Source organism: Bombus flavifrons, chromosome 12 (genome assembly GCF_040668555.2).
Source record: "Bombus flavifrons isolate JBK064 chromosome 12, iyBomFlav1_principal, whole genome shotgun sequence".
Classification (NCBI taxonomy): domain Eukaryota; kingdom Metazoa; phylum Arthropoda; class Insecta; order Hymenoptera; family Apidae; genus Bombus; species Bombus flavifrons.
The window spans coordinates 11,571,479-11,598,876 of NC_138453.1; the positions used below are offsets into that span (position 1 = coordinate 11,571,479).

The 27,398-nt window shown below is 37.7% G+C and overlaps 1 protein-coding gene across 2 annotated transcripts; it reads left to right on the forward strand.

The window, feature by feature from the left end:
* The first annotated feature begins 1,110 nt into the window (after positions 1 to 1,110).
* Positions 1,111 to 26,853, forward strand: PCB (Pyruvate carboxylase). 2 transcript variants are annotated; one of them, XM_069124820.1, is made up of 14 exons: positions 1,111 to 1,253; positions 11,745 to 12,282; positions 14,061 to 14,380; positions 15,197 to 15,347; positions 16,534 to 16,745; positions 17,614 to 17,816; positions 18,071 to 18,332; positions 18,482 to 18,800; positions 20,360 to 20,410; positions 21,973 to 22,440; positions 22,906 to 23,295; positions 23,381 to 23,816; positions 24,025 to 24,421; positions 24,565 to 26,853. In XM_069124820.1, the coding sequence occupies exons 2-14, from the start codon at positions 12,150 to 12,152 to the stop codon at positions 24,811 to 24,813; spliced, it is 3,591 nt and encodes a 1,196-aa protein (XP_068980921.1). In that variant the 5' UTR covers positions 1,111 to 1,253; positions 11,745 to 12,149; the 3' UTR covers positions 24,814 to 26,853. The 2 variants fall into 2 exon arrangements, with proteins under 2 accessions (XP_068980921.1, XP_068980922.1); XM_069124821.1 differs by lacking the exon at positions 20,360 to 20,410 and having other exon boundaries at positions 1,112 to 1,253.
* The last annotated feature ends 545 nt before the right edge of the window (positions 26,854 to 27,398 follow it).

Sequence of the window (27,398 nt, forward strand, 5' to 3'; positions counted from 1 at the left end):
ATGCTGTTTTCTAAAGAAACTTGCAATACCTTTTAGTAAGCAAAAAGACACGCGTATTCGAGAAATGATTATCAAAGCAAATAGCTGAATTAGGTATAATTCTTTTTCTTCCGTTGCAAATTGTAATTAACGTAATTCTTACTTGATAGATAGCGACTCATATTATGTAACCGAAGTTATTGAGAATTATTTATATGTATTTATCGGAAATATAATATTTTCACGAACATTTTGAAAGATTTAGTAATATTTTGGTTACAGGTGGTATGACTATTTAATTTATTAATTGTGTGGAACATAGTTCAGGAAGGCACGTGATCTGGCTTATTCTTACGAACTCGTTCTAACGGACTGTGAACTCTAATTAATATGCACACATGTAATGATATTAGCATAATTTAATAAGAAACGAAATGTGAACGTAAATGTAATAACTTCGATTAATCACATGGATAATTAAAACATAAAAAGACATTGCATATATAAATAGGTATGATTATATCGTATATAGATGGATCTTTTCCCCTGAAAAGGATACATTCGAAAAATATAACTTTCTATTAATCTATTTAATAATACTATCGAACTCGGTTGGCCTTGCCGTTGTTAATACGCTACGCTGCTAACTAAACTCTATTTGTTTCTTCTAGACCAGACACTCGACGGTACAATGTGAGTATCTCGGTAAGAGTAGCGGCGAGAGTTTGAATCTCAACTTCGATACGATTCGAGAGATTTAGAAATTCGCCAAGGCTTTCATGATTTTTAAAATTTACGAAATCTATCGCGACTTTCAAAACTCATCGAAACTTTAGAGACCGAAGCCCTGGCGAGGCCCCAAGATTCAACACTCATCGAGACTTTGAGAAGCTTTAAATCATGTCCGAACTCTTCGTTTCACTGTGTGTACATGTTCGAAACGACTCGAATCGTTTCAGAACACATCACCAAACAAAAACATTATTCTGTAGCCAGTAAACTCGCACGATACACTATCAGACAATATGTCCAACTTGTGATAAGGTTATTCCTCGGTCGGCGTAACCGCTAGCTGGCGACACCGTCGGTCGTCCGAAGAAACGCGCATCACGGTACGAGCAGGCGCAGGTTGGTATACCAATCGCGCCTGTCTATTTCCATAGAGGTCGAACGCGTGTACCAGCGAGAACAGTTCGACGTGCTTCAAGATTTCACTGCGGCTTAGACTTCAGCCGGACGGGGTCTGGCCTACCTTGTCCCCGGCGTGCGACACCGTAAGTACACCGAATTATTGAATGAGATTCGACGTGTTTTCGCCTGTTTCACCGTGTTACGTCTTCCGATCGTTTGCGTCGCGTTCAATCTTTCCGTGCACAGTATTTGCCGGTGCGGCAATGAATTATTGACAATTCATGGTCGCCGGCAAATGACCGAGTGAAGCTGGCCCAGAAACCTGAAATCCCTTGGCTGTCACGATTGCAGTGCCGAAACAACGCGTGTGTGTGCTTTGCTTGAGATTTGCGTGCGTGCCGAGTTTCGCGGTCTGCGCCAACAACGAAATTGACCCACGCGAGTTATCGTGCCGCGGTTCGCTGCTCTCGATTCGAGAGTCTGTGGTTCGAGATGCGCCGATTGGCCGCGCGTGTACCAAAATTTTTGGCATTTTTATTCGTACACCGCTTTCGACCGAATTCAAATTGGCGCATCCGCGATTACAACACGCCCGTCTCGGGTAAACATAGATGCACAAATCCTGGCAACCATTCGAAATCGACCAACGTCGAATGCACCATCGAGGGGTCTCTGTTTCGTGCGTTTTTTTTTTAATGCACAGTGAGAATAAGAAGGGATAATGTGTTGTGTAATTCTTGCGTCGGTGGCAAAGTCGTTAGAATCGAACGTCAAAGAGTCGTCGAAACGAACATTTACGAACGTTCTGGCCATATGATCTACCCCGAATGACGGTTTAGGACGGTTTATGTAATAATTCGGTGAATCGTCATGGTCGATCAACGAGGTCTCGATGCAGGGTCGAAGATCACGAGATTCCGCGTTGATTGCTCGAGCGTGGACATGCTCTTTCAGATTTGGAAAATCAATTTTTTCTTGCCTTTCTGTTTCTATAGTTAGATATTTTTATCAGTGCGAACAACTTCAAACAATCTAAATCTCTTTATAATTAGAATTCCGATGTTAACAAGCTGAAAGATTAATAAGCGATTATTATTATATTAAATATTATATTAAAGATTATTAAGCGATTACATCTACTTTAATCGTAAATTTGGCAACTAGTATCGTTACGAGTTAACGGAATTAAAGCGATCGAAGCTGCTTGTGAGTAAATGGGACCGTACAATTCTTTGATCTGATAAAATAATTTTTTATTACGTAACTTCATTTCTTGCCTTCATATAGGAAAATATTATGTACAGAATAACTCTTCAGCGATACGATCTCCCTTTTACAGAAGAGAGATTTGGTTTTCGTACGCTTATCGAATTGCTTTAATCTTGCAATTAATCTATACAGACGAGAAACTAACTTTTTATGACAATATAAGTTTAATTAATACAGTCATTTGAAATTTATTACAGGGTTTTCCCGGGAATTGAAAAAATATATCATTCACGCCGTTTTATTTATTCTCATTCTTCTATATATATTTTTTTTTTTGCAACATTAAAGAGAGCAATTATAAGGTTAATTTCGGTATACCACACTAGAGTTGACGTTGTAATTGACGTCCACACACGAATATCATTCTTTAAATTACGTTTTTAAATTTCTATTCGGAAGTATCAGTTCATAAATATTTATATATCGACGCTAATGTGCGCAGAATTTGCAATGCACGTTGTTTAAATGTGTTCATGTATTCAGTCCTTCTTCCATTCCGTCCATATATTTTCCTCGTATCGGTTACAGAATTCGACTAATATATTAGAAACGCTAGTGAATAGCTAGCGAAAATGTAACGTTACATATCTAGTGGCGCTTGAAACGTAAACAATATTGCACGATGATTAGGTCAACTGTTTTTGCTTCATACCAACGAAGATAAAAGCGAATAATAGATTCTGCTAGCTCTTTCTATCTTTTTATATCTTCAACTTTCCTTATCTTATACTTATATCACATCTATCCGTGGAATTCCTGCATTCAAGTATGCCGATGAATGAAAGCAATTATTTAATGCATCAATGGCTACAATATAGTTGTCGCTTGATTAGAGAGAAAAACCTATGGTATGTACTATAAATTGTATTACTTCACTTTAACGAGAGTCGTAATTTGATAATTTCGTAATTCGTTGATCGATGCTGAAGATTTAGATTTTTCAAGTTTCTAGATTGCGAAGATATTATTTTCGTAGGAATGTTTTACGTAGAAGTTAATTCACCCTATGCGTAACTACAGTTAGATAATCAGACGTATCATTCCTCCGATAACAAATTGCTTGTTTTCTCAATGAGACCAGTGACAAATATCGATCGGCGAATGACAATTACGTACCAACGGCGAATACAAGAAGATTAATAACGCGTGTACAAACGCACACTTCGCCTGGCGTTTCATTAGTTTACGCGTTTGTTCCCTTTCGAGTAAAAATTTTTCCCAGTAGCTTTCGAGATGTTTTCACTGAAATTTTCCCTCGGTACGTGTCTTATTACGTTTCTATCGTATATTTGGCAACGTAAGATCGTTAATTACATTCACTGACGTTTAATCGCGTTGGTTAAACATTGATGTATCGCGGCTGCATCTCTGTATGCATCTGATGTATCGCAATTCGTGCGACAAATACGCACAAGTGTGTTAATTGACGTAGTATGCGTATGAATACGACGACTAGAGCACGTGTAATTACAGAGCGCGTGTGCAGGCGCCAATCAAACGAGACGCATCATTTTCCGCAGTCTTCCTCTTCTCCCCGCTTTGCGCATTGTCCGTCATTCTATTTATTCTCTTGTGACCAGCGCGTTTTTTTTTTCGTACAATCTTCCATAAACGTTTCACGAATATTACGTCGACGAATTGTGTGCTTTATCGTAAAAAGTCTGTTATTGGTAACGATGAACCTTCTAGTGGATGATTTAAATGTACAGTCTATGAGTTTGGTAAAAGTCGCGTTACTTCTTGGGTCGTCTTTGCGAAATAACTGACCAACACAATCTCCCTTCAGTCAACATGAAGCTAACAACGAGTTCTGATGCTTTTAAACATATATACACATTATCACACACGTACATTAACGCGTATTCACTGTCCGAATACACACGAAGGTTTGCAACGTCCAAAGAATAATCCACGACAATTCCAATACACGAGTCATCGTTCTCTTTCTCAAAGAAACAAGTTTTCACTGGGTCCAATTTATTTGACAGTTACCTTCTCCGATATAATGCACTATATCGCTGTGAACTAGATAATCTGAACGATATATCGTATAGGATGTTCAAACTATGCCAAAACGAACGAGACAGTCCTCAAGGAGGAACGTTTACGTGCTCCCTCAACAGTCGGTTAACGTTCCTACCTCCCTACTTGCCTGCTAGAAATATCGATTCAGTTGACGCCCCTTTTTCGGACTAACGTTGAAATCGTTAGCTATGATCACTCCGCTCTTTAATATAACTCTTTCGTATAGTCGGTCGGCTAAGTTTTCATCTGGCCACTTTTAAAACTGACGGATCAGTGCTTTTAGTCTTAAAAATCGATATCATTTTCCAGCATCGAATCGCCGTTGGACTCACAAACGCAGTCGCGAGGCGATAAAAACGATAAGGCTTACAATGTGAACCATAAGATTCGTCATAATATTTAACGAGTGAAAAAATCGAATGAAAAGGATGAATTTAGCTTCCACCTTTTTAGCCATGATTATAAATTCTGAATTCGCATAGACATTTATATATCAGTATTTTTCTAAATTCTGTATATATATAGTTTTAATACATGAGATCTCGCACGATCTTGTCCCAGTTTACGTTGTAAGGAGGGAAAAGATAAATAACGAACTTTGGATGTTACACGCACCAACATGTTTTGTTGCGAAATAGTAGCTCAGCTTTAACACCTTAATTAAGTACATTAATTCAAATTACTGGAGTTAAACCTTGAGTTTAATTATAATATATTATATGTGCGTAATATCATTATCGCAGGACATTTACATGCTTCTCTCCTTATTTCGATTACTTGTGATATGTTTTTTACGCGAAAGACGTAGCTTTTCTCCGATGCAAACAGATTTTTAATTTGTAATATTTTTCGCCATTATATTTTGCTTCGCTTCGTAAAGGAATCACTGTGCTGATGTAAATTTCCACTTTGTACAGTAGAATTAGTTTCAGTAATAAGTGAAGCTAAACTTTGTTTTACATTGTGTGCCACTTCGTGCAATCGCAAAGTTCATCGTACTTCCTATTGTACTGTGTTGTATATTGCAATGTGTTTCATCTCCCAGTTGTAAAACAATCGTACATCATGCCTTAATAATAATAATATTATTATTACTATTCGTTGCTTCGTCGAAGAATAAAATTTCTCTTGAAATGACACGGAACAAAACGATAAACATTGTTCAATGATGTCTGGCAAATCTACAGGGTGGTTGGTAACTGGTGGTACAAGCGGAAAGGGGGTGATTCTACGCGAAAAAAGAAGTCGAAAATATAGAATAACAATTTTTCGTTTGAGGCTTTGTTTTCGAGAAAATCGACTTTGAATTTTCGTTCGGTACGCGTACACTTTATCACGTCCCGTTATAACGGATCTCACTGTAGATTTTTAAAAAAATTAAAAAAAGAAAAAGATTAAAAACAAATTTTTATTTTGTATTTTCGTCTTCTTTTTTCGCGTAGAATCACCCCCTTTCCGCTTGTACCACCAGTTACCAAGCACCCTGTATATGACTCGCGGCTCAACCGTTTCTGACATTACTCTGTTGTGGGATCGATATTTGCAATTATTTCATTATTTCCCGCTAGTATATATATATATATATATATATATAGATATTCACATCGCAACACAATGACGTACCGCAACTAGTTTAGTTGAAATACAATCTTAGCAACGTTTAACGAGTTTAATTTGATGAAGTCCTATAACATGGAAAATAGGGATAGACTAATTAAGAAGTCATATCAATGACGCAGAAGTCTTCGATGTAGATAAGGAAGACCAACGTACAGGAATAGAGGACCAAACAGATAATTGCTTTTGTTTATTTTGAAAAAAATCGTGACATATGGTTTTCACTTTCGTACTTTGATGTTTGTCAGCATTTGCACTTATATTTAATTTATCCTAGTTGTATATTTTACCAATAATTTGTATCGTTCGATCTTTCTAGTGAATTTGATACCGTTAAGCAAGTAATGACTTTGACGACATAATGTTTTGGACAGCAACGTGTATCGCATAGATATCCATTTAAATTTCACTTCCGATTAAGCCACAAGGACGTATATTTGACTTGATTAACTAGCACAACAAAGATTACCAGATACTCTGAGCGACACGATTAGTGTCAATTATGGTCTATTTCTTTAGAACATGACACCTTTCCTGCATGTATTCGACCTAACGTTTAATTCTAATACATTTGATATATCTGATAAAATTATACAATTTTTACCATTCATTCTGTCTTACGGAAAATTACTCCTTTAATCTAAAGAATACCGATAAACGACAGATTGTTTTAAAAATAGCAACGTTGTAGTAACGCAAACAACATATATCGCTATGAAAATACGTGGAAACGATGGAAATTAAATGGAAATATTTCGAAATTTTGTTGCTATATAAGACGTGGACGGTAATCAACAAATGAACGTTTCAATTGTTTTCATTTAAAAATTGATCAAAGATTCTATTTCGATCAACCAAGCGAAACAAAATTATTATGAGTGACGTGAATGGACGTGAATAGAAAATCTATAGACGATCGTTTGAAATTATAAATATTATTTTCATTATATGCCATATGACATTAGTACCTATATTGACAGAGTTGGGAATAAAAAAAACCCGTGTGTGCAACGAGGTTGAAAGGTCAGTAGTTCGGTAGATTATCCAGCGGATGTTTTGCAACTACGTGACAAACGCACAAAGTAGTTTTATAGTTTGTAGGTTTATTGAAGTTGTTCGCATGGTTTTTCACGAGGCACGTGGTACACTAATCTCGAGGTATTTCAAGAATGGATTTTATTCGCTGTTATCTAATCGATCGTTCCAAAAAAAGCAGTCATACTGATGTACGATAGACGCATATTCGACAAATTCTGAAGCGGAGTGAAATTTTTAGAGCTAGAAAGCTTGATAAATGAAGTATATATTTCGTAAACAACTTCTCAAGGAAGTTATTAATAACACAATGTGTAACGATAGAAATAAAGTAGCGAAGAAAATTGATAGAATTAAAAAAATAAATATTTAAAACGCTGTTTCTCGCGATAGATACCATATGTAAAACGAAAACGGCTCTTAAGTTTCAGTGTGACGTGTTCAACGAACATTAAATTGACGACTTATTGAATGGTCATTGACCAATAAACACATAGACGGAGATTGTGTACAGCCATCGCGGCAACGGGTGCACGCGAGTAACTTTAGATTTTAAAACACCAGATAAATTTCATTTTTTCTTAAATATGTTCACAGATCAATAAAAAAATAAAAAATTTAGTAAATACGAATAGCATAAGTGTATCAGCAACGTAATAGTATTACATTATCTACGGAAAGCTCGTTCGAACGATGAAGGAAATTTATTTTTCATATAAATATTAATCCGGGCAAGATCACCGACGAATAAGTTACTTCGATTATCGTAAGATAAAAATTAAAATGCAAATACGTTACTGTACAAGTATTTGATAGACATTGAAGCGAAATTTGAAGCTGATTCGAAAGGCAGAAACCAATAATAATAGAGCCTATTCTACGACACGCGTTAATTTAATGTGCTGGACAGAATATTACGTTCAAGGTCGATTAACAACGCGCTTCAATGGCTTCGTTCGTACAATAATACAACTTTCTCTTTTTATTTTGACGTATTTGTTACTTAAAAAAAAAAACTACAATCATCAGAGATTACTATGAAAATTACATGTTGGATATTTCTTAATCGTCGTAGTAAATTGATATATCGATGTACGTGAATTGTAAGAAAAAAATAATAGAAACAGATGTCGTTGCGAGAGATTATCTAATGCGACTCGCAAATCGTCTTACGGTTGTATAGCATGAAATATAGTTTCCCAGGATTCTTTTAGTAACGTGCATCATTGTGCTACTTTATTACGTCTCCGTCATCGCATTAATAGCGACAGAAGAAGCTAAGTCGAATAGGAAATAGAAGAGGTAGCGATCATCTCTGTTTCTAATTCTCGGTTTGCAACTTTTAAATAAATCAAACAGCGCATTTCTGCCTTTGCCTCTATCGAGGAGCAAGAGGAACGCGAAAAGCATAAAAACCGGAGACAACGAGTTTCTGTCGAATGAAATTTAAATCGCTGCCGCGGTAGTTACATAAGAGACTTATTTTGAGTATTTCCTTCTGATTTTGCGCAAGGCCGAAGAGTTCTTATATTGTCGTTTAGTATCTCCTATATGCATATGTAAATCTTGGCAATACGACATCTCCGACTCATCGATCCGTAGATTCATAGAGATCGAACGTTAATGTGTTTTTTAAACAGCTTCTATACAACCAATAGACACACATACATTCATAAGTAAATATATCTAAATAGGAACGAGAATGCTAAAAAAGATACGAAATAGCTACGAAATGGACAGAATTTGGATATTAATTGTTCGTATAGAATATTTTATTGATCGTTTATGTAACCCTTCAAACTGAACACTGGCAATATGGCATCCTTATACGTGTCAATGACACGAATCATTATTTTGATTTTCCTGGCAAACGGGGGGACATTATGTTACAAGACTGTTCTATTTAAAACGCTGTTGAATTCTGGCAGAAATTTGTGACTTTATTTCTGCATTGTCAACTATGATTCATAATAATTCAAGAATTATAATATCATTCAAAGATAAGACTTTCTGTTTCAACGAATGAAATGGCTCTTATATACGCGCCTAAAATTATACTTTAATGTTAGCTACCTACTCAATCAACGATATGTCAAAATTCTTTTATAGAATCAGCGATCTAGTTACGTTCTTATGAATATGTAGAATATAATTCCATAAGTACGATATAAAGTAAACACGATCAAAAGCATCCATCTTCTTCCTTCGTCCACTCTTCCATATATAGTATCGAGAATGAGGGATAAAATTCAATAGCATCCCCTCTGCGCAAAAGGCTGAAGGGACCATGGTACGTTTTTACGTCTATTACAATATGTTCTACGCACACGCACACGCACACACATATCGACACACGTTAGAGACGATCCTTTCTAAAATTGAATGCGCACGCACCCTTTTACCTGAGTCAAATGTTGAGTAGCGAACCATCTCTTTTCACGATAAAGTCTGACCAATTTGCGTAGAACTTTGTAGAATCGCGTTTGTAGTCTGTACAGTGTCCTGCCCAGTGACACACAGCATTCGACGTACTCGCTTTAGCTTTAATGTTCGAAAGTGTCCAATTTATCTGTTGATATTTTATTCGATGTTGTTCCATGATTCGATAGAAAATAAAGTGATATCTTCGAAGTATTTATACATCGTTTGTGAAACGTAAGTAATTATAGTTCTCAATCATTCGATGTAAATAATAGTTGTGCAAATGTTTACAAAGCTGAGCAGAAGGATTAATCAGATAAAAAGTTTCAAACGTTTTACATTTGCTATTTCCAATTAAGACTGATAGGTTCGTGATTATTTTTTTTAGCCAGAGAACGCATGAATTTATGCGTGTATCGAGTGCGTTACGTTTGCAAATTACTGTCTCGTCTGAGGTTCATAGTCTACGGGTTACGCAAGAAATGCGTTCTGGAAAACGTACGATGTCAAAGAACGATAAAAATTGGCATGAGAATCAACTGGCATCGACTCTTTCTCGGGAGGATCGTAAGACGCGATTCATTTTTCTTTTATCGTTGCATCGTTGACATTTATCTTCTTAGCTTCTTAAATATTTTTTTCATTTATCACGCGAACAACCCCATATCGGTGGAACATAAAGAAAGTCGAGAGGAAGAGATGAAGCGATCTTTTCACGCACACGATTCACTATGCAATTGAACGAATCAGTGCTGCTTCGTAGTTCCTTCGCACGTGTGTATTAAATTTAAATGTTCTCTGACGTGTGTGAATTCAGACGAAATGGAAGATATCCGACTCGTCTGGAAAATTTGCGTTTCAGATTTACAGCAGAAATATCATTCTGTTTCGTCGAACAAAACAACTCAATCGCATTTCTAATCTTCGTACAAATTGTGTTTTAATTCGTTCGTCGGGTCCCCCTATTAAGAGCTTTCGCGTTGACTTTTGGTTAAACGAACGTAACAAGAGTATCTGGGTCGGAATAAGTGGAGCATTTACAATGTCAAGGTATTAAAAAATATGGACGTGTCGTGATCGGTGATCTCTGACTTTGAAATCGGATCTCGGGGACTGGTTACCATTTATGGAAATCCAGACAAGGTCGTCGAAGGGATTGCACAATCGATTACACAATTTTCAATCGCTGTTCGATTACACGGCGATATTTTGTGATTGATTGGATGCAAGTGATTTAAACAGAATATAATGTTCTTTCATAAACATTAACTCGACACGAAACATTCACGTAGTTAGGCTATTTTTAAAATTCTAGTAATATCTTCTACTACGGAATATATTTAGAATCGGAATGATCAAAGAGTCACTGTAACGATTTTAAAAATAGTCCAAAACAAAATCCAAAGTTGTTCGGCCTTAATTGATTCGTCAGAAGCAAAACACTGAAAATGTATACATACTACATCGTAAATCTGTGCTCGTTTCATCGTTTTCATGGTTAGAACGAATTCGTCGTTTTAATTTATTCATCGCTATGCTCGTGGCGGTTTACATACAACAAGGCCACACATTCAGAAGGAGACTTTAACCGGGCTTTATTTATGAGAGAAGCGTATCGTGTAACGGCGTTGACGACCGAGGCTGAGAATCGTGGATTCAAAGTACGAGTCTAATGTTATTCTAATAATAAACTCGTTTGTTCCATTATCGTACTTGATCCGAAAGTCAAGCGATCGTTTCCAGTAGAAAATATTTTCTGTATACGTTTTGCTTGGCATCGATCTATGGTTTAAGAAACTGTCTGACTCACGATGTTTCGTTATGATTGATGCGCAAAGTGCATCACAACATCGTGCGGTGAAGTTTGTAAAATAATTTCAGGCTTTTCTTACGTTTCATCCTTTCCGATTAATCTTATCCTCCATCAATCATATCAATTTTTTATTTTTTGTACCGATTGTACTTGTATGAAATCGTTCCTTGACAAGTAAACACCTAGCAGAGAAAAGTCTGTTCGTAAAAAATCAATCTCGCATGATTAACATTGAACGACTAACAATTAAGGGATAACACTCGATGATTTAACGTTGAAAGCAAACACTGTCCAGGTGTCCCTGTTACCGGTAACAATTTACGACGAAATATTTAATAATAATTTTACTTACTATACCTCGAAATGACGTCAGTATCCACTGTTTTGAACTCTGCCGCTCGTTATACCAAGGATTTGTTTGATCACGCGCGAACTTTAATATCTATTGTTTCAGAAACCTGGCAATCACTCCACGCCGGACTCTCGATAAGCTTCCAGCCGGTGCAGCTTCCAGCCGTTGCAATCGAACTTTTACGATACATCGAGACGCGTGGAGCGACATATACGAAACAGTGTGGTTCGATTAAGAGATAACAAAGAGTGATAAATTCCGTGTGGAGCAAGAGAGAGAAAGAGAGAGAGAGAGAGAGAGAGAAAGAGAAATATTTCTTTTATTATTTAAGAGCAGCAAAGGCTATAGTGGCGTTGTTGCGGTTAAACGTTCCTTTGGAAGGATATATCGAGGCGAGATATTTAACGAAGTTAACGCGGTACTTAAGATTAAGAGAAGATTCTAATCGAACAGTGTAAATTGATCTACGTTTGGTGAAAGTGTCCCACGCTACTCTACATCGTAAAAATGCAGTCCTCACGTGCTAGATACGCACTGACCAAACACAGGAACGTGTTGCAAGTGTATAAAATTGCAAAAAGATGTTTCGCTAGCGATATCAAGTACAAACCAATCCGGAGCGTCCTCGTCGCCAATCGAGGTGAGTTTCGCCTTCTTTCGTTTCTAACAGTTTCGTCTGTTCGAGCTTCAAGCCGTATAACGCACAACACGGTGTTAGTTTTGTCATTTATTCTGTAGCGTCAGCTCGTAATAATCGGAGTCTCCAAGCATGATTCAGATCGGGACGAATACATTTAAAAAATTGATGTCAAAGTTCAGGGGTGTGAAATTACTGATTGCGAGAAAGCGATGGGTAAACAAAGATTTAACCACGTTATTTCAATAAATTGATGTAACTCTGCAAGGCAATAGAGATATTATTACTAATTAAAGATTACAATGCTTGTTATTAAAGTTTCTCCGGTTATTCGATCGAACGCATACAAAACACTTGGACTAAATAAACGATGCTACCTTTCGTTTGTATATAATCGAATTTTTATAAATCGCTATCGCAATACTAGAACCGATCTATTCGTCTAAATGTTGTCAACGTCAATGTCGAAGTCAAGCTATTCACGTGTCTATCTTTAGCTCGAGTCGTAATTGACCCACTAATGATAAACCATTTAAAGATGTCATAATTCAACGCAAAACAGGGATTATTAATAACATCGTTTTATTTTTATATAATTCGAGATTAACAGTGATTAACATATTGGACGCCGTTTAAACAATCTGCTTTAATTCTTCTTCTATCGCAATTCGCATTTATTATATCGTTCCACTGCCCGTGCAATTATCGGTTTCGATTATTTCTAGTAGACGATAAATTAACAACGCTAGGAAATTTTGTAGAAGCGATGTAGAGCGAGAAGCGGACACCGGTGTCGCTATGTATTCGTCTTAAACATAGAGAGTGTGCCTATTTAGTTCGCGTTCTTTGGCAGAAGAGTCCTAAAGAGGTATTTATATAAATCACGAGACTGAGATTGCTGTGCGAGCATTATTGTGTCTACGTTTGATAACGAACGTCGTTAATATCCAATCAATAGGATGACATATCTTTGTGGCCATGAAAAATGAATATTTGGAAAAAAGAGATATTTCTCTTCGTAGTATCACACTCTTTGTTTGTCGTAGGAAAGATTCGAGTTTTGAGATTAGAAAACGATGTGTACTCAAAGATAATTATATCTGGAAATTTAATTCGCTTACTAGTTGCACGATTCAGGCAATATTGCGCTAATCTTATCAAAATCAGGTTTTATCGTTGTTTTTTACGATGAACGTATTTATGCGCATTTGAAATGAAGAATTACCGCAAACGTGCACGCAAATGTAAGAAAATGGTACGCGTTATTTCTTAGATAATAATTTCTTCGCGATCTTTCAAGCCATGCGAAACGCGCTAACAAGTTATAAATATTCCAACGTTAGGTTCATGTTTGTGCAAATTGTTTTACTGGCAACTCGTATTAGAGAAATTATTAACATACGCTTCTATCGATATTTAAGTATCCTATTAACCTATGTGGCTCGATAGAAAACTGTGTTTCATACGTTACGAATTACGACTCGAACGTCAAATGTTTTACCTTTATGCTCGTAGCACGTTCATAAATTCCATGAGAACTCACATTTGATGAAATGTCTGCATCGATGGCTGCATCGTTTTATGGAACAAGGCCGTGCGATAAATCGGTGTACGAAAAGGACCGTATTCTCGTAATTTTGAATATGATGCACGTGCACGCTATTTAATCGCACGTGCATCCCTAGCGGGGTTAACGAAGATCGGGCGAAATGAGAATTCGAAATAAAGATTTCAAAGAGGAGTAATACCGCTGTAACAAAATAGATCTATTATTCTTGCAGGAGAAATTGCCATTCGCGTGTTTCGAGCATGTACCGAACTGGGCATCCGTTCCGTGGCCATCTATTCGGAGCAAGACAAAATGCAAATGCACAGACAAAAAGCCGACGAGGGTTACGTGATCGGCAAAGGGCTTCCACCTGTTCAAGCTTACCTAAATATTCCGGAGATCCTGAAAATCGCGAAAGAGAACGACGTCGACGCTATTCATCCTGGTTATGGTTTCCTGTCGGAGCGATCGGATTTCGCGCAGGAGGTGATCAATGCTGGAATAAGATTTATCGGTCCTAGCCCCAAAGTCGTTCAACAAATGGGTGACAAGGTACGATTTCTTAAAAAAATGAATCTCTGGAATATTAATAAAATTGCAACGACCCTTGGTAACCCGGTACCTGAATTTATTAATCGTTTTTCTCTGTCATTTTTACTCATTCGGTAGTTCAGTGTTGATTGTATTTATTATCCTTATTATTTATTTAATCTACATCTCATCAGTCTAGAAATGAGAAGTTCGTTTACAATTCTTGCTTATCGTATCTGCCGTTGTGCATCGACAGATTACAGATTAAGTTTAAGCGATGCAAACGTCGCGATGATCCTTTCCCAGAATCTCCGTCATCTTAAAATCATTTCTCCCCTAATCGTTGCTGATTAGCGCCTACCCTGGTCTAAGGGTATAAGAAGAGTATATTAATATAGCAAAGAATATTTATTCACCTGCAAACCTACGCTAAGTGGAAACGTCGATTCACCGCTGTAGAATTCAGGAACAATTATACTATTGCTTCGCTGAACTACCATACGCCTTACTCTCATTCGCTTCGTCCTAACCTCCGTGATCGTTTCAAACCGAGAGAAGCACGCGGGACCCAACATCTGCCTTACTATCGTCTCTGAGTTAACTAATTGCCTATTTATTTAATCTATTTCTCTCCGTTTCTGTTTTATTACCACGTATCCCTATCTTCGGTCTTGTTTGTCTTTCTTTTCCTTTTCTAAATTCCTCCGACGATTTACTGCTTCTTCGCGGTATGTTTCGTTAGCAAGGAAATTTTTCAGACCGCCTCTCCAGGCTTTCTACTTTCCTAGATTCCACTATCTAGTTATGCATAAATCATAAAAATTTGAAAATGATTAGGTAGCTGCGAGGCAGGCTGCGATAGAGGCTGGAGTGCCGATCGTTCCGGGAACAGACGGACCAGTAACAACGTCTGACGAGGCAATGGAATTTTGTGTGAAACATGGACTGCCGGTGATATTCAAAGCTGCTTACGGAGGAGGTGGAAGAGGTAGGATTTTATCGAATGAACTTCGCTTTATCGGATAGAAACGTTCGTTTAAGCTATTTCTACGTACAAATGAAATTTTCCGTGGTTAGAAAACAGCGTCTTGTTTCGTGATTATTTTCTGTCGTGAAATAAAAACGACCTTTCGATAAAGTAGGCTAATGCTCTGGACGCGCAACGTCGAATGCATTCGTATCTGGTGTTTCCGGTGCTTTTTTTTTTTTGTTCTCATCTTCTTTCCCGCGGACGTCTACTCGTCACGAAAACTACTCATTGTGAAATCCACTTGGTGGAACAAGTTTATCAGTTTTTCTCCTCTGTATGATTTATGAACAGACTTAATTACACTTCGTTGACTACTACTGATTCCCATAATGTCTCTTTTCACGAGAATCGAGCAATTGTTGATTCGAAAACATGCTAAAATATTTGGAAAATTTTCGATGGTCGCGATATTGCACATGTTCTGAAAATAATTACTCGTACGATAATCTCGATTCGTTAAAGTATCCGAATCGTTTTATAACTTGGAAGCAGTCAAAACAGAATATGCATTGTACTTTTATTCCAAATGCTATTTACTTAATAAGAATCGGAGATGACCGAAGTAGCATTCACGACGAACGCTCAATAAAAGCGTCACCTCGAGAGAAGATTTATATTCGTAGCGCAATTAAGATTGAGTCGTTTCGTGCAACTTGAAACGAATGTAGAACGGATTAGGTATTATACATGTACGTAACTCTTTTACCTTATCTGTACAAACGCAAGTGCATTATTCTTATCTGCGAGGAAAATTATACCTTTTTGGTAAGACTGTATTTAATGTTAACTACTTATATGAATTTAGTTCAAGTATACAGTAGAGCAAAAACCTTTTAAACGGTATAAATATTTCAAGTTTTCGACGGAAATACCTTTTTGCAGATAATTAATTTCCATGAAATTCTGATTCGAAAGCTTCCAATTTTCATTAAATTCCATTCCAAGTTTCCAATATTCGATAAAGACGCCTGTAATTTCCGTCAATGTATAAAGATATCCTTTCAATTTCATTAAATTCCATAAACTTCTACAGAAGAGAGATACTTTCATCTCACGAGAATGTCGGTGATATTCCGTGTAAAATTTCTCTCAGTTGTCGGAGTTCTAAACTCCGAAATAAAGTCTACTTTCTGTACTTGGTCAGGAATGAGAGTCGTGAGACACATGGAAGAGGTTCGAGAAATGTTCGAGCGAGCTTCTTCCGAGGCGGCAGCCGCTTTCGGGAACGGTGCGATGTTCATTGAGAAATTCATCGAGAGGCCAAGGCACATCGAAGTGCAATTGTTGGGAGACAAAGCTGGCAATGTCGTTCATCTTTATGAACGTGATTGTTCCGTTCAACGTCGCCATCAAAAGGTCAGTAGAAGAAGATTTAACCGTTTCTAGACAGTGGCCATTCATCTAATAAAATCGTTTATTCGCTTTGATCCATATTACACGTATTTTTAGACACGCTAATTTATTCACGTTATTTGTAGCAACGATCGAATTGAAATTTTTAAGAATTTCATGAAAAACTTTTCGAAGGATTAAAAATTACAGAAACACGGCGTATAAATTGGCAAAATATTTCATTTTGAGAAATTAATCGAACGATTGTTCCGTTTCTCGTGAAATGCGTATCGATAGAATTTCGTTACGAGAAAGGAAAATGATTTGCAATATTACGTTTGTACTGTTGTATAAGCTGTCGTTACGTAGTCAAAGCAAAAATTACGTTACATTATAACGTTACATAAATTACTATATACAATTTCTGAACACTCGAACGATACAGTACTACATGTTGCAAAATTGTATTTCTGCAACTATCGACGTTTCTTTGTTTGTTAACGTCAGTTAAATTATTAATTATATGCGAAGATAAATCGAGTACTATTTCGCAATAGGAGATTGAATAAAAATCATTCTCTTACTTCTTCGTGTCAAGGATTTGCTAGACGTTTAAATGGCATTTACGTACTCGACAGTTTCCATGTATTGCACGGAGAACGAGGACGACGTAGAAAAAAAACGGGGAATAGGCATTCAAAGGACAAAAAAGAAAGAAAAATGCAAAGGGAAGTGACAAGAATCGAACGATTCTAGATCAACGTGTTCGTCGACGTCGTGAAACATTGTGCGAACGGAACGGTATCGCGAAATCGTTGGAAGCGCGAGTTTTTGTTCTGTTGGAAGGCCGGTGCGTTCTAACGAGTCGTGTTAATTAAGATAAAAATTTCAGGTCGTTGAGATCGCCCCTGCACCAATGTTAGATCCCAAGGTTAGGGCTAAGATGACAGAGCACGCTGTAAGATTGGCAAAGCACGTTGGTTACTCGAACGCTGGTACCGTGGAATTTTTGGCCGACGAGTCCGGCAATTTCTACTTCATCGAGGTCAACGCTAGGTTGCAAGTTGAGCATACCGTTACCGAAGAGATCACTGGGTACGTATATCGAGGCAAAAGACACGTGGAAAAAACATTTGCATAAGCATCTATTATATTTTTGCATATGGTTACAGCATTTACGTAAATATGGTAAATTTGTCATTCGGAAGACTAGAATTACCAAAGTGATTCTAACGATCAATTCGTAATTTTTCACGGGAATTTTGCACATAGATTTAAGCATGTAGATTTAAGATATAATTTTTTGCGATATGATTTCTGTCGGATCAAGACGAATTTATTTCTCTTAGAATCGATTTGGTGCAATCTCAAATCCGTATTGCCGAGGGTATCACGTTACCTGAGTTAGGTATGACTCAGGACAAGATCGCTCCTCAAGGTTTCGCGATACAGTGTCGTGTCACGACGGAAGATCCCGCGAAGAACTTCCAGCCGGATACCGGAAGAATCGAGGTATTCCGTTCTGGAGAGGGTATGGGTATCCGGTTGGATGGCGCGTCCGCATTCGCTGGTGCAATTATCTCGCCTTACTACGATTCGCTTCTCGTCAAGGTAAAGATCTATACAAATTATAATTGAGAACAGATAGATTCGAAAGCAGACCTGTGTCTGTCTGTTGCTCTTTTTGCAGTCAGAAAACTCTGTCGTATCGCACTGAGCTACACCATAAATACTCGTTAAAATCTCGTTCATGTTCTCAGGTAATAGCTCACGCAGGAGACTTGCAATCGTCTTGCGCGAAGATGAATCGCGCTCTCCGTGAGTTCCGAGTTCGTGGAGTGAAAACGAACATCCCGTTCCTTCTGAACGTGCTGGAAAACCAAAAGTTCCTCAATGGAAACGTTGACACGTACTTCATCGACGAGAATCCGCAGTTGTTCGAGTTCCAACCGAGCCAGAATCGAGCTCAGAAGCTGTTAAATTATCTTGGTACTGTTCTGGTGAACGGACCAAGTACCCCATTGGCGACGCCGCTGAAACCAGCCGAGATAAAGCCTCACATCCCACAAGTCGCTCTAGGTATTGTATCGAAGCTCTGATTGGAAACAAGATGTCCGATCACGTGTTTCCGCGACACTCACAGGAAACCTCGGTGACTGATACGCGTCGATTTTAACGAAACTTTGTACTTTGACGAACAAAGTCTAAAAGACCTGTCTTTTAGCCATAATTCCACATCGGACAATTTAGCCGTAATTTACTTTTCTTTCTTTTTCTTACTTCTCTTACTTTTCTTACTTTTAGGGTGCTATCGACCTTTTTATCCGAGCCAGCCCTTCTATGTAAGTGCTTGTAAATCGTGAACGACGACAAATATCGAAAGATGGTCGAAACGAGTACTGTGTTACTGTCTTGAGATTTATAAATCTGCACGAAATATTTGTAAATCTCAAGACAGGGTATAACTTTTATTTCAACTATATTTTGAGATCCCTCTTTGTCGTTTGCGATGTATAAACACCTAAATAAATAACAAACGGACGAATCACGGGTAAATTCTTAGGTAGATCTAATGAACATTCGTGCGAACTTTCATCAAAATCGACGTGTATCAGTCACCTTGGGTTTTCCTTGTTAGGATCACTTCTTACTTCGATTTCGTAATTGGATACGATTAAAGTAGCAAAAGCACAAAGAAGTTCGCTTTCAATGGTGTGGGACGGCGAATCAAGGGAGCAAATCTTTTCTATTTCTTTTTTTGTGTGTGAGGGGATAATTGGGTGTTTGTTGTTTGTTTCGTATGTGGGTTGTTTCTTTGACCTTTTGCCACTATAGGCAACCGAGTACTCCAGTACTTTGTTAGGATGCCCTTGGACGATCAATGATATCGTCATTGATATTGTATCAAGATTCTCAACGAAAATGCGATTTATCAGTAAATATTGACAATATCGTATTGACGATACATATTGATCCTTTTAGTTGAGATCCTGATAGTCTGAAGACAGCCTAATATATATGTATATATTCTTTTAATTAATATCAATAGGATTTAGTGTATAATTTCTAATGTTAGAATCCACGCGCGGTAAACGAAGATAGAATCGAAAAATTGCACGATTGGTAAATTTCGTGAAAAGAACAGAAGCGTATTTTTATTATTTTTATTAGGTTGCTAAGAGGGATTGTAGTATTCGCAATTAAGCAACCTTCTTGTTTCGATATTTTTCATGCTTGTCTGCTGGATTAAAGACCAATCGGTGATCTACACTATCAAATAGTTTATGTTGCGCACTATACTATCGTGTATCTGAAAATTGGGGCTATATACTCACACAGATATACTTACAACACATGAAACCACGGAAAAACTCTTGTTTCTATAACACACGTTGTTGGCATGGTGTTTCCATTTTTATATAACGTAGCTTTAGAGTTTTCTTTTGACAGACATCGATGTGACAGAAACATTTGTGGTTTAAAATTTCCTTCTTGGTGTGTACTAATTTCCAGTAATTCAAGGAAATCGTTCAGTAACTTTCTTCGTCACTTTTACTTTTAGAGATTAATCATTTCTCGTAATTACTTCTAATTGTTTATCGCATGCTTTTATCTTTTTGTTTGACCATTTTTTTTAGACTTTGCTAAGTTTGCAGCTGCAGAAGAGAGCAATGATCCAGACGCACCAGGTACGCCTTAAGATGTATCATCGTATCTTCTTAAGTTTCGTATTTTAAGTAACTCGTAATTAGATCGTTAGTCGGTTAAGGAAGGGCAGGGACGATATTTTCAAACGGAGCTAAAGAATGGGCAGATACGACAAATTCGATATTTGGTTGTCAAAATTGAAACATTTTCGTTGCTTCTTATTTTATTTATTTTATTGCGTTGATTGCATTACAGACACGATTGGAATCCGTAATTTACAAATATTGGAATTGGAATTGGAATTTGGTTTGTACGATTGGTAGAAGTTTCGTTGGGTTAAGAGGAAAAACGTTTGTCTAAATTAAATAGCTGTTCGTTACGTGAGTGGTTTGCAAATGAAGCCATCGATATTGTTTCCGGTCAATATTTCACAAAAAAAAAAAAAGAAAAAAATAAGAAAAAGGAAAATGAAATTGAACGTTAAGCTCGCACGTGTCTTAGTTTCTCAGATATGATTTCAATTTCAAACTGCTCATGTAGATCTAAAAATCAAGGTGACTATAAATGTATATTTTTGTATATTAATATTTTCCAACAGTACAATTGAAAATGGAAGACGCAAAACATCTCATATTATATATTTCCAAGAAAATATTGGAATAAGACCATTCGAAAATATACATTTAAATAATACACCTGTTACTTAGTTTCGACGTTTTATTTAATTATTTGTTTATGGGCAACAATTACGTGTTGCGATTTAAATGGAAGCAGCATTTATTGGCAATATAATTTGGGATAGTAGTGGAATTTTGTAATATGTTTTAAAAAGAAATCCTGAAAATACAGATTAAAGCGATGCTTTAAATCGAAAATAATTTTATGGGTTCTAAAATTGTGCAGAAGGGAGGTAGATCGGTTTTTAGTTATGAACAAAGGTAGAGCAATCAATGAGAGAGATTTGAAGAGTGTACTCGTCCATTTAGACGGGTTATCTACATCAGAAGACATTATTACCTACATCAGAGATACTTTAATTAAGAGTGTCATTATACGCACACACACATGAACTATTATACAGGGTGGACAGTATATAAACTCAATGATTTTCGTTGTCAATAATTTTTAAACAAGATAAGAAAGGACAGTCTTTTGGATACAAGTCATTTATGGACACTATCCAAAGTCGAACTCCCCTGAATCGCATTTTTTTCCTATCCATATATTCGATATATTCCTATCGCTATCGCTTCTCAAACAGCACCTTCCAGCTGCTCAATTATATTTAGTTTGTTGAACTTTACTTTTAAGAGCATTCATACTTGAGCGTCCATAAAACAATTGCTAAAGCAAAAGAAAAGATGATGCATCGTTCGAAAATAAGGGGGGACTTTGAGATGAGTCAATTATACATCGTCTATCCTGTATTATGTAATCTCACAAGAGACATTTTCCTTTGTTTACTCTTCGATCAATCTCTCCTTTATCTCATTCTAACGCTTTTTTGGACACTGCACGCGCAAGCTTACTAACCCGCATGTGAAAGCTTCCTACAATTCTTTTGAATTTTTCGATTTTCGACTAACTTCTCTAAAATTTTCAGACATATTGGAACCACCGAAAGGCTTCCGTCACATATACAAAGAGCAAGGTCCAGAAGCGTTCGCCAAAGCAGTCAGACAGCACAAAGGGTTACTTCTGATGGACACCACGTTCCGCGATGCTCATCAGTCTCTTCTGGCGACTCGTGTCAGATCGCACGATCTTCTCACGATCTCTCCATTCGTCGCCCATAAGTTCAGCAATCTTTATTCCCTGGAGAATTGGGGTGGCGCCACGTTCGACGTTGCTCTTAGGTTCCTCCACGAGTGTCCCTGGGAACGGTTAGAAGACATGAGGAAGGCAATACCGAACATTCCTTTCCAGATGCTTCTGAGAGGCGCCAACGCTGTCGGTTACACCAATTATCCCGATAACGTTGTTTATAAATTCTGCGAACTTGCTGTACAGACTGGAATGGATGTGTTCAGGGTGTTCGATTCGTTGAATTATCTGCCGAATCTAATTCTTGGTAAGTCGAGGGAAACAAATTTCGGAAATTTATCCGTTTATACGTGAACGACGACGCGTTTTCTTAACGATATCATGGCAGATAGCCCGCCGCTTTGTAGCTTTACCGTAATCTATAACTGGACGGAGGGTTCGATAAGGACCTTGACAAGGTACTCGAACAAACGTTTAGAAAATTCATAGTCATTCGTAGTCATCGCATGACTGTTTACAATAATTAAAAGGTGCGTGAGATAGTTTAATTAGATCGGGTGTAGAGGTAGAGATTTTGAGAAGATTCTGAGAAAAAGAGAGAAAGGATCTGGCCACGTAGCGAGGGAACCATTGACGTCTTTCTTTGGTAAGACGAATCTCGAAAGATTAACGTATACACTTACTGTCGCTGAATAAAATAGCAGGCGTGTTTCGATAGAAATAAACGCTAAACGAAACTGATGGAAATGTACGTAACGAAACGAAATTTCAGGTATGGAGGCAGCTGGTAAAGCGGGAGGCATCGTCGAGGCAGCGATTTCGTACACGGGTGACGTAAGCGATCCAAACAGGAAAAAGTATGATCTGAAATACTACACGAACTTAGCGGACGAGTTGGTAAAGGCTGGTACTCACGTGTTGGCGGTTAAGGATATGGCTGGCCTTCTGAAACCGAAAGCCGCTGTCATGTTGATCGACGCGATCAGACAAAAACACCCCGATGTTCCTATTCATGTTCATACGCACGACACCGCGGGGGCTGGAGTGGCGTCGATGTTAGCATGTGCGGAAAGCGGCGCTGACGTGGTTGACGTTGCCGTTGACAGTATGTCCGGAATGACGAGTCAACCGTCCATGGGTGCCGTGGTCGCCTCACTTATCGGTGAGTAAGATACGAGTGTACGATGGTGACTCTTATTCGAAATAAAACCAAGTGCCACGAAGAAGAAAAATTCGAAAAATTCCAGGAACCCCGAAGGATACGCGGCTCGATCTCAGCGATATTTCGGAATACTCCGCCTATTGGGAACAAACTAGAACCTTATACGCTCCGTTCGAGTGCACGACCACTATGAAATCTGGAAACGCGGACGTCTACCTGAACGAGATTCCTGGCGGTCAATATACGAATTTGCAGTTCCAAGCCTATTCCCTCGGTTTGGGAGAATTCTTCGAGGATGTGAAGAAAGCTTACAGAGAAGCAAATTTGTTGCTCGGAGATATTATCAAAGTTACTCCCAGTTCGAAAGTAGTTGGCGATCTGGCGCAGTTTATGGTTCAGAATAAACTTTCGGCTGACGATGTGCTGAACAAAGCTGAGGAACTGTCTTTCCCCAAATCGGTTGTAGAATTCCTGCAAGGTGCTATTGGCGAACCTCACGGAGGATTCCCCGAACCTTTCAGGTACGTGAAATTACTATACCGTCCCTTTCGCTTTGTAAATCAACAAGTTATTATCCGACTAAACTATAAATGTTTTTATCTAATTTAATTTTCTAATCTAAAAGATTGATTCAACTTAAAGTTTACTGCATCGTGTCTTCTTTACAAACGCGCTAGAGAAATTGTCTTTTTCTTGTTAACGAACGTATTCTATAACTGTAATTTACAGGTCAAAGGTGTTAAAAGACATGCCACGCGTAAAAGGAAGACCTGGTGCAAGTTTACCGCCATTGGATTTCGAGGCCTTGAAATCTGAACTAAAGGAAACTTACCCGCACGTATCGAACAAAGACATCATGTCAGCTGCTCTCTATCCTCAAGTTACGAACGATTACTTAAGCTTCCGGGAGCAATTTGGGCCAGTGGACAGATTAGAGACGAGGATCTTCTTGACAGGAGCAAAAGTCGGAGAAGAGTTCGACGTGACGATCGAGAGGGGTAAAACTTTGGCCATTAAGACCCTGGCAATTGCCGAAGACCTCACGCCGAATGGAGAACGCGAGGTGTTTTTCGAAATGAACGGTCAACTCAGATCTGTGTTCATCAAGGACAAGGAGGCTGTTAAGGTGAGTTTCACGTTACATTTTTCAGAATTTTAATCACGTTTCGATACTTTAAGTTCTGAATTATGTTATCGTTGTACTCTCTTACTACCAAAAAGTGTCGTCAGGATTGAAAATTTCAACTAAACCATTTTCCTTCTAAACAGGAGCTCCACGTACACCCTAAAGCTGCGAAAGGAGACAAGAACCAAGTCGGAGCACCCATGCCTGGCACCGTGATCGACATCAGGGTAAAAGTAGGCGATTCGGTGGAGAAGGGTGCACCGTTGGTCGTGTTGTCAGCTATGAAAATGGAAATGGTTGTCCAAGCTCCGAAAGCTGGAAAGATTAAGACGCTGGACGTCACTCAGGGAATGAGATTAGAAGGAGACGATTTAGTCCTGACCTTGGAATAGAACTCTTAATCATTCGAGACTGAGACGTCTCTGAATTCGTGTCGTTGTATACTTTCTTTCTAACAAGAGTGTATTTTGCTCGATTAATCGAAATCGGACGTCGTTGTCGCCAAAAGCATAGGTAACGATCATTCGTGTAAATTCTCTAATCGATGATCTTTGATAGATAATTGAAACTTGCAAGTACCTTCTTTTTTACATGTATATTTCTTGGGTAATTTCTCTTCGTCTTAATCGTTGTAAGTAGCAGAAAATATCGATATAGCGTAAGATTCACGAACAAATATTTTGAAGCTTTAAAAATACGAATGAAGAAGATACGGAGAAAATCGCTTTGCGAAAATCGATATCAGATTTCTACGACTACCTCGATGAATAACAGGAAAAGAAGCACGAGGTCGTTAGTTTAATTAGATAAAGGTGCATTTCTTCTTCGTTGACGAAGAAAATAATTGTATATGAACATTTGTTCTTGTTAAAGAACAAGAGCAACGAATGTCCCATTGACGTATTTTCATCGTCTATGGTCATCCTCGAATATCTTTTTTATTCCTTTCGATTATTATACAGAGTGCCTCGTCTCAAACAGGTAACTTGATAAATATTTAGCTTCGATCATATGTAAGAACAAATAAGCCGCAAGGGACAGTTTTGTTGCAAAATTATTTTCATGCTTTGATATAAATGCATAAGGCGTGGAAGATTTGTCGATGAGCCGCGTTAACCGAGGCAGTTTGTATAATTATTCGTCGAGCTCATCTTTTCAAAACGATCATCTTCTAGTATTTAATGTAACGTTTAATGCACAAACAGCTGTTCTCGCAACGAAACTTGTAATCCGTAGGCTACGAATCTCGTCTATCGATTTTTTAAGTAATTAATTGGACGCAACCATGCCACTGGATGCGCAACAAGAATTGATTTATGCTGCCTGAAATATCGATTCCTTCGTGTTCATATTCGATGTTAAGCGGATGACGATACGTATATTAAAGGCCTATGAATAATTTTTAAATAGTCAACAAACGTCATCGAAGGTTAAAGTCCAATAACTTTATTTCTTGCCATCGACGAGAAAAAGATATAATAGGACTCGTCGAAATTGCACCAACTGCACTTTGTTTATTTCTTAAGATGTTAAGTGCCAGTATACCAGCGTTTTCCAAACTACGTTTCATAGAATGTTGATTTTCAGGCTAATTGTAAATAAATCGATGATGGAACTGTAATTAATTGTTTCTTGGAAACAGTCATTCTTGTTGGGATCTATTGAATGCTTACAGGGTGGAACTAGAATCCAGATTGTACAAAGTGATTAATTTGCGAGCAAAGGTGGTTTGGGAAACGCTATTCCTGTAGATTTAAGTCGGGAAAAGTTCCGAGAAAGGGAATCTGTCGAATCTCTTGTGCTATAGATTTAGAATTTCCGTCATGTCGACGCGGTTCATAGCTAAATAACTATGAATCATCTGTGAAAATAATATTCTTCAAGGATGGAATAGCATATCTCCATATTTCTTTCTGTAAAAAGTTCCAATAGTGCTTCAAAAGGGAGACAAAGAATTGAATATTGTACATACGTTAATCGGTAACGATAAGTCGATCGATACACAATCGAGATCTTTTTTCCTAGTTCAGCTTGATGCATCGTTTTCAGACATCGAATGCAACTAACAATTCACTACAAAGAATCAAAGATGTGATATCGATTTTTATTTTATTTTACGTTGTTACAACGGATGTCACCGTGAATGCTGATCAGGCTGAATTCAAAGAATGGTTGTATATATTATTATCTTTATACAGTATGCGTAAATGTGTAAGGGATGACAATGTTTCTCCTTTGACTTATACTTCAAAGGGTTGTACAATTGTGTTTGATATAGAAAAAGAAAAAGGGATTGAATCATTGGAATCTCCTTGTCAATGTGCGTCTACGAAATGTACGCAGTGTATTTGTGTAGATATTAAATTTTAACGAATGTAGTTGTATTTGTACGAAGTGAACCGGCAAATGCAACACAATCTTTTACGATTAAACGAATGACTTCTTTCTTGCTGTTCCTTCTATCTGTCTCTTGTAAACGGAACGCAAACGGTCGAGCTGCGTCGAATCTTTTACAAAGGACTCTGAGGATTTTATTGTACCTGTGCTTTCCGTCTTAGCAGAATTTTCTTTCGTGGCTCATTTACGAAATTCGCTAAAATTCGCTAAATTCGCGTTTTGATCGCTAAACAAGTATTAAATCGTACCTTAGTCCAGATAATTTAATTTCACGTTATTCGCAAAGTAGATAAATCTCAATCTAACGTTAATTCAATTGCACTCCAATTTTCAAAGTAGTATATCTCTGTAACTGAATAATTCGTCACGGCTACCTAGTTTATCTCAAGTGCTATCACATTGAGATCATTAGAATCTATTAAAGATTACACGATATTCGTGTTTATCTTATCGTGTTGCAACGTTCAACATGTGTTCACAAACATTCCCTCGTCGTAAATTGCATAGATATTTATTTACTACTAGAAATTTCCTCCACATCCAATCCATAAAAATTAATTCGAACGTTATTCGAACAGTT

Excerpts from the sequence above, each read along its gene's own strand:
- PCB (XM_069124820.1), top strand. The coding sequence starts at position 12,150 with ATGCAGTCCTCACGTGCTAGATACGCACTGACCAAACACAGGAACGTG. Across the intron at positions 16,746-17,613 it reads TTCAACGTCGCCATCAAAAG|GTCGTTGAGATCGCCCCTGC; the intron begins GTCAGTAGAAGA and ends TAAAAATTTCAG. Across the intron at positions 17,817-18,070 it reads GTTACCGAAGAGATCACTGG|AATCGATTTGGTGCAATCTC; the intron begins GTACGTATATCG and ends TATTTCTCTTAG.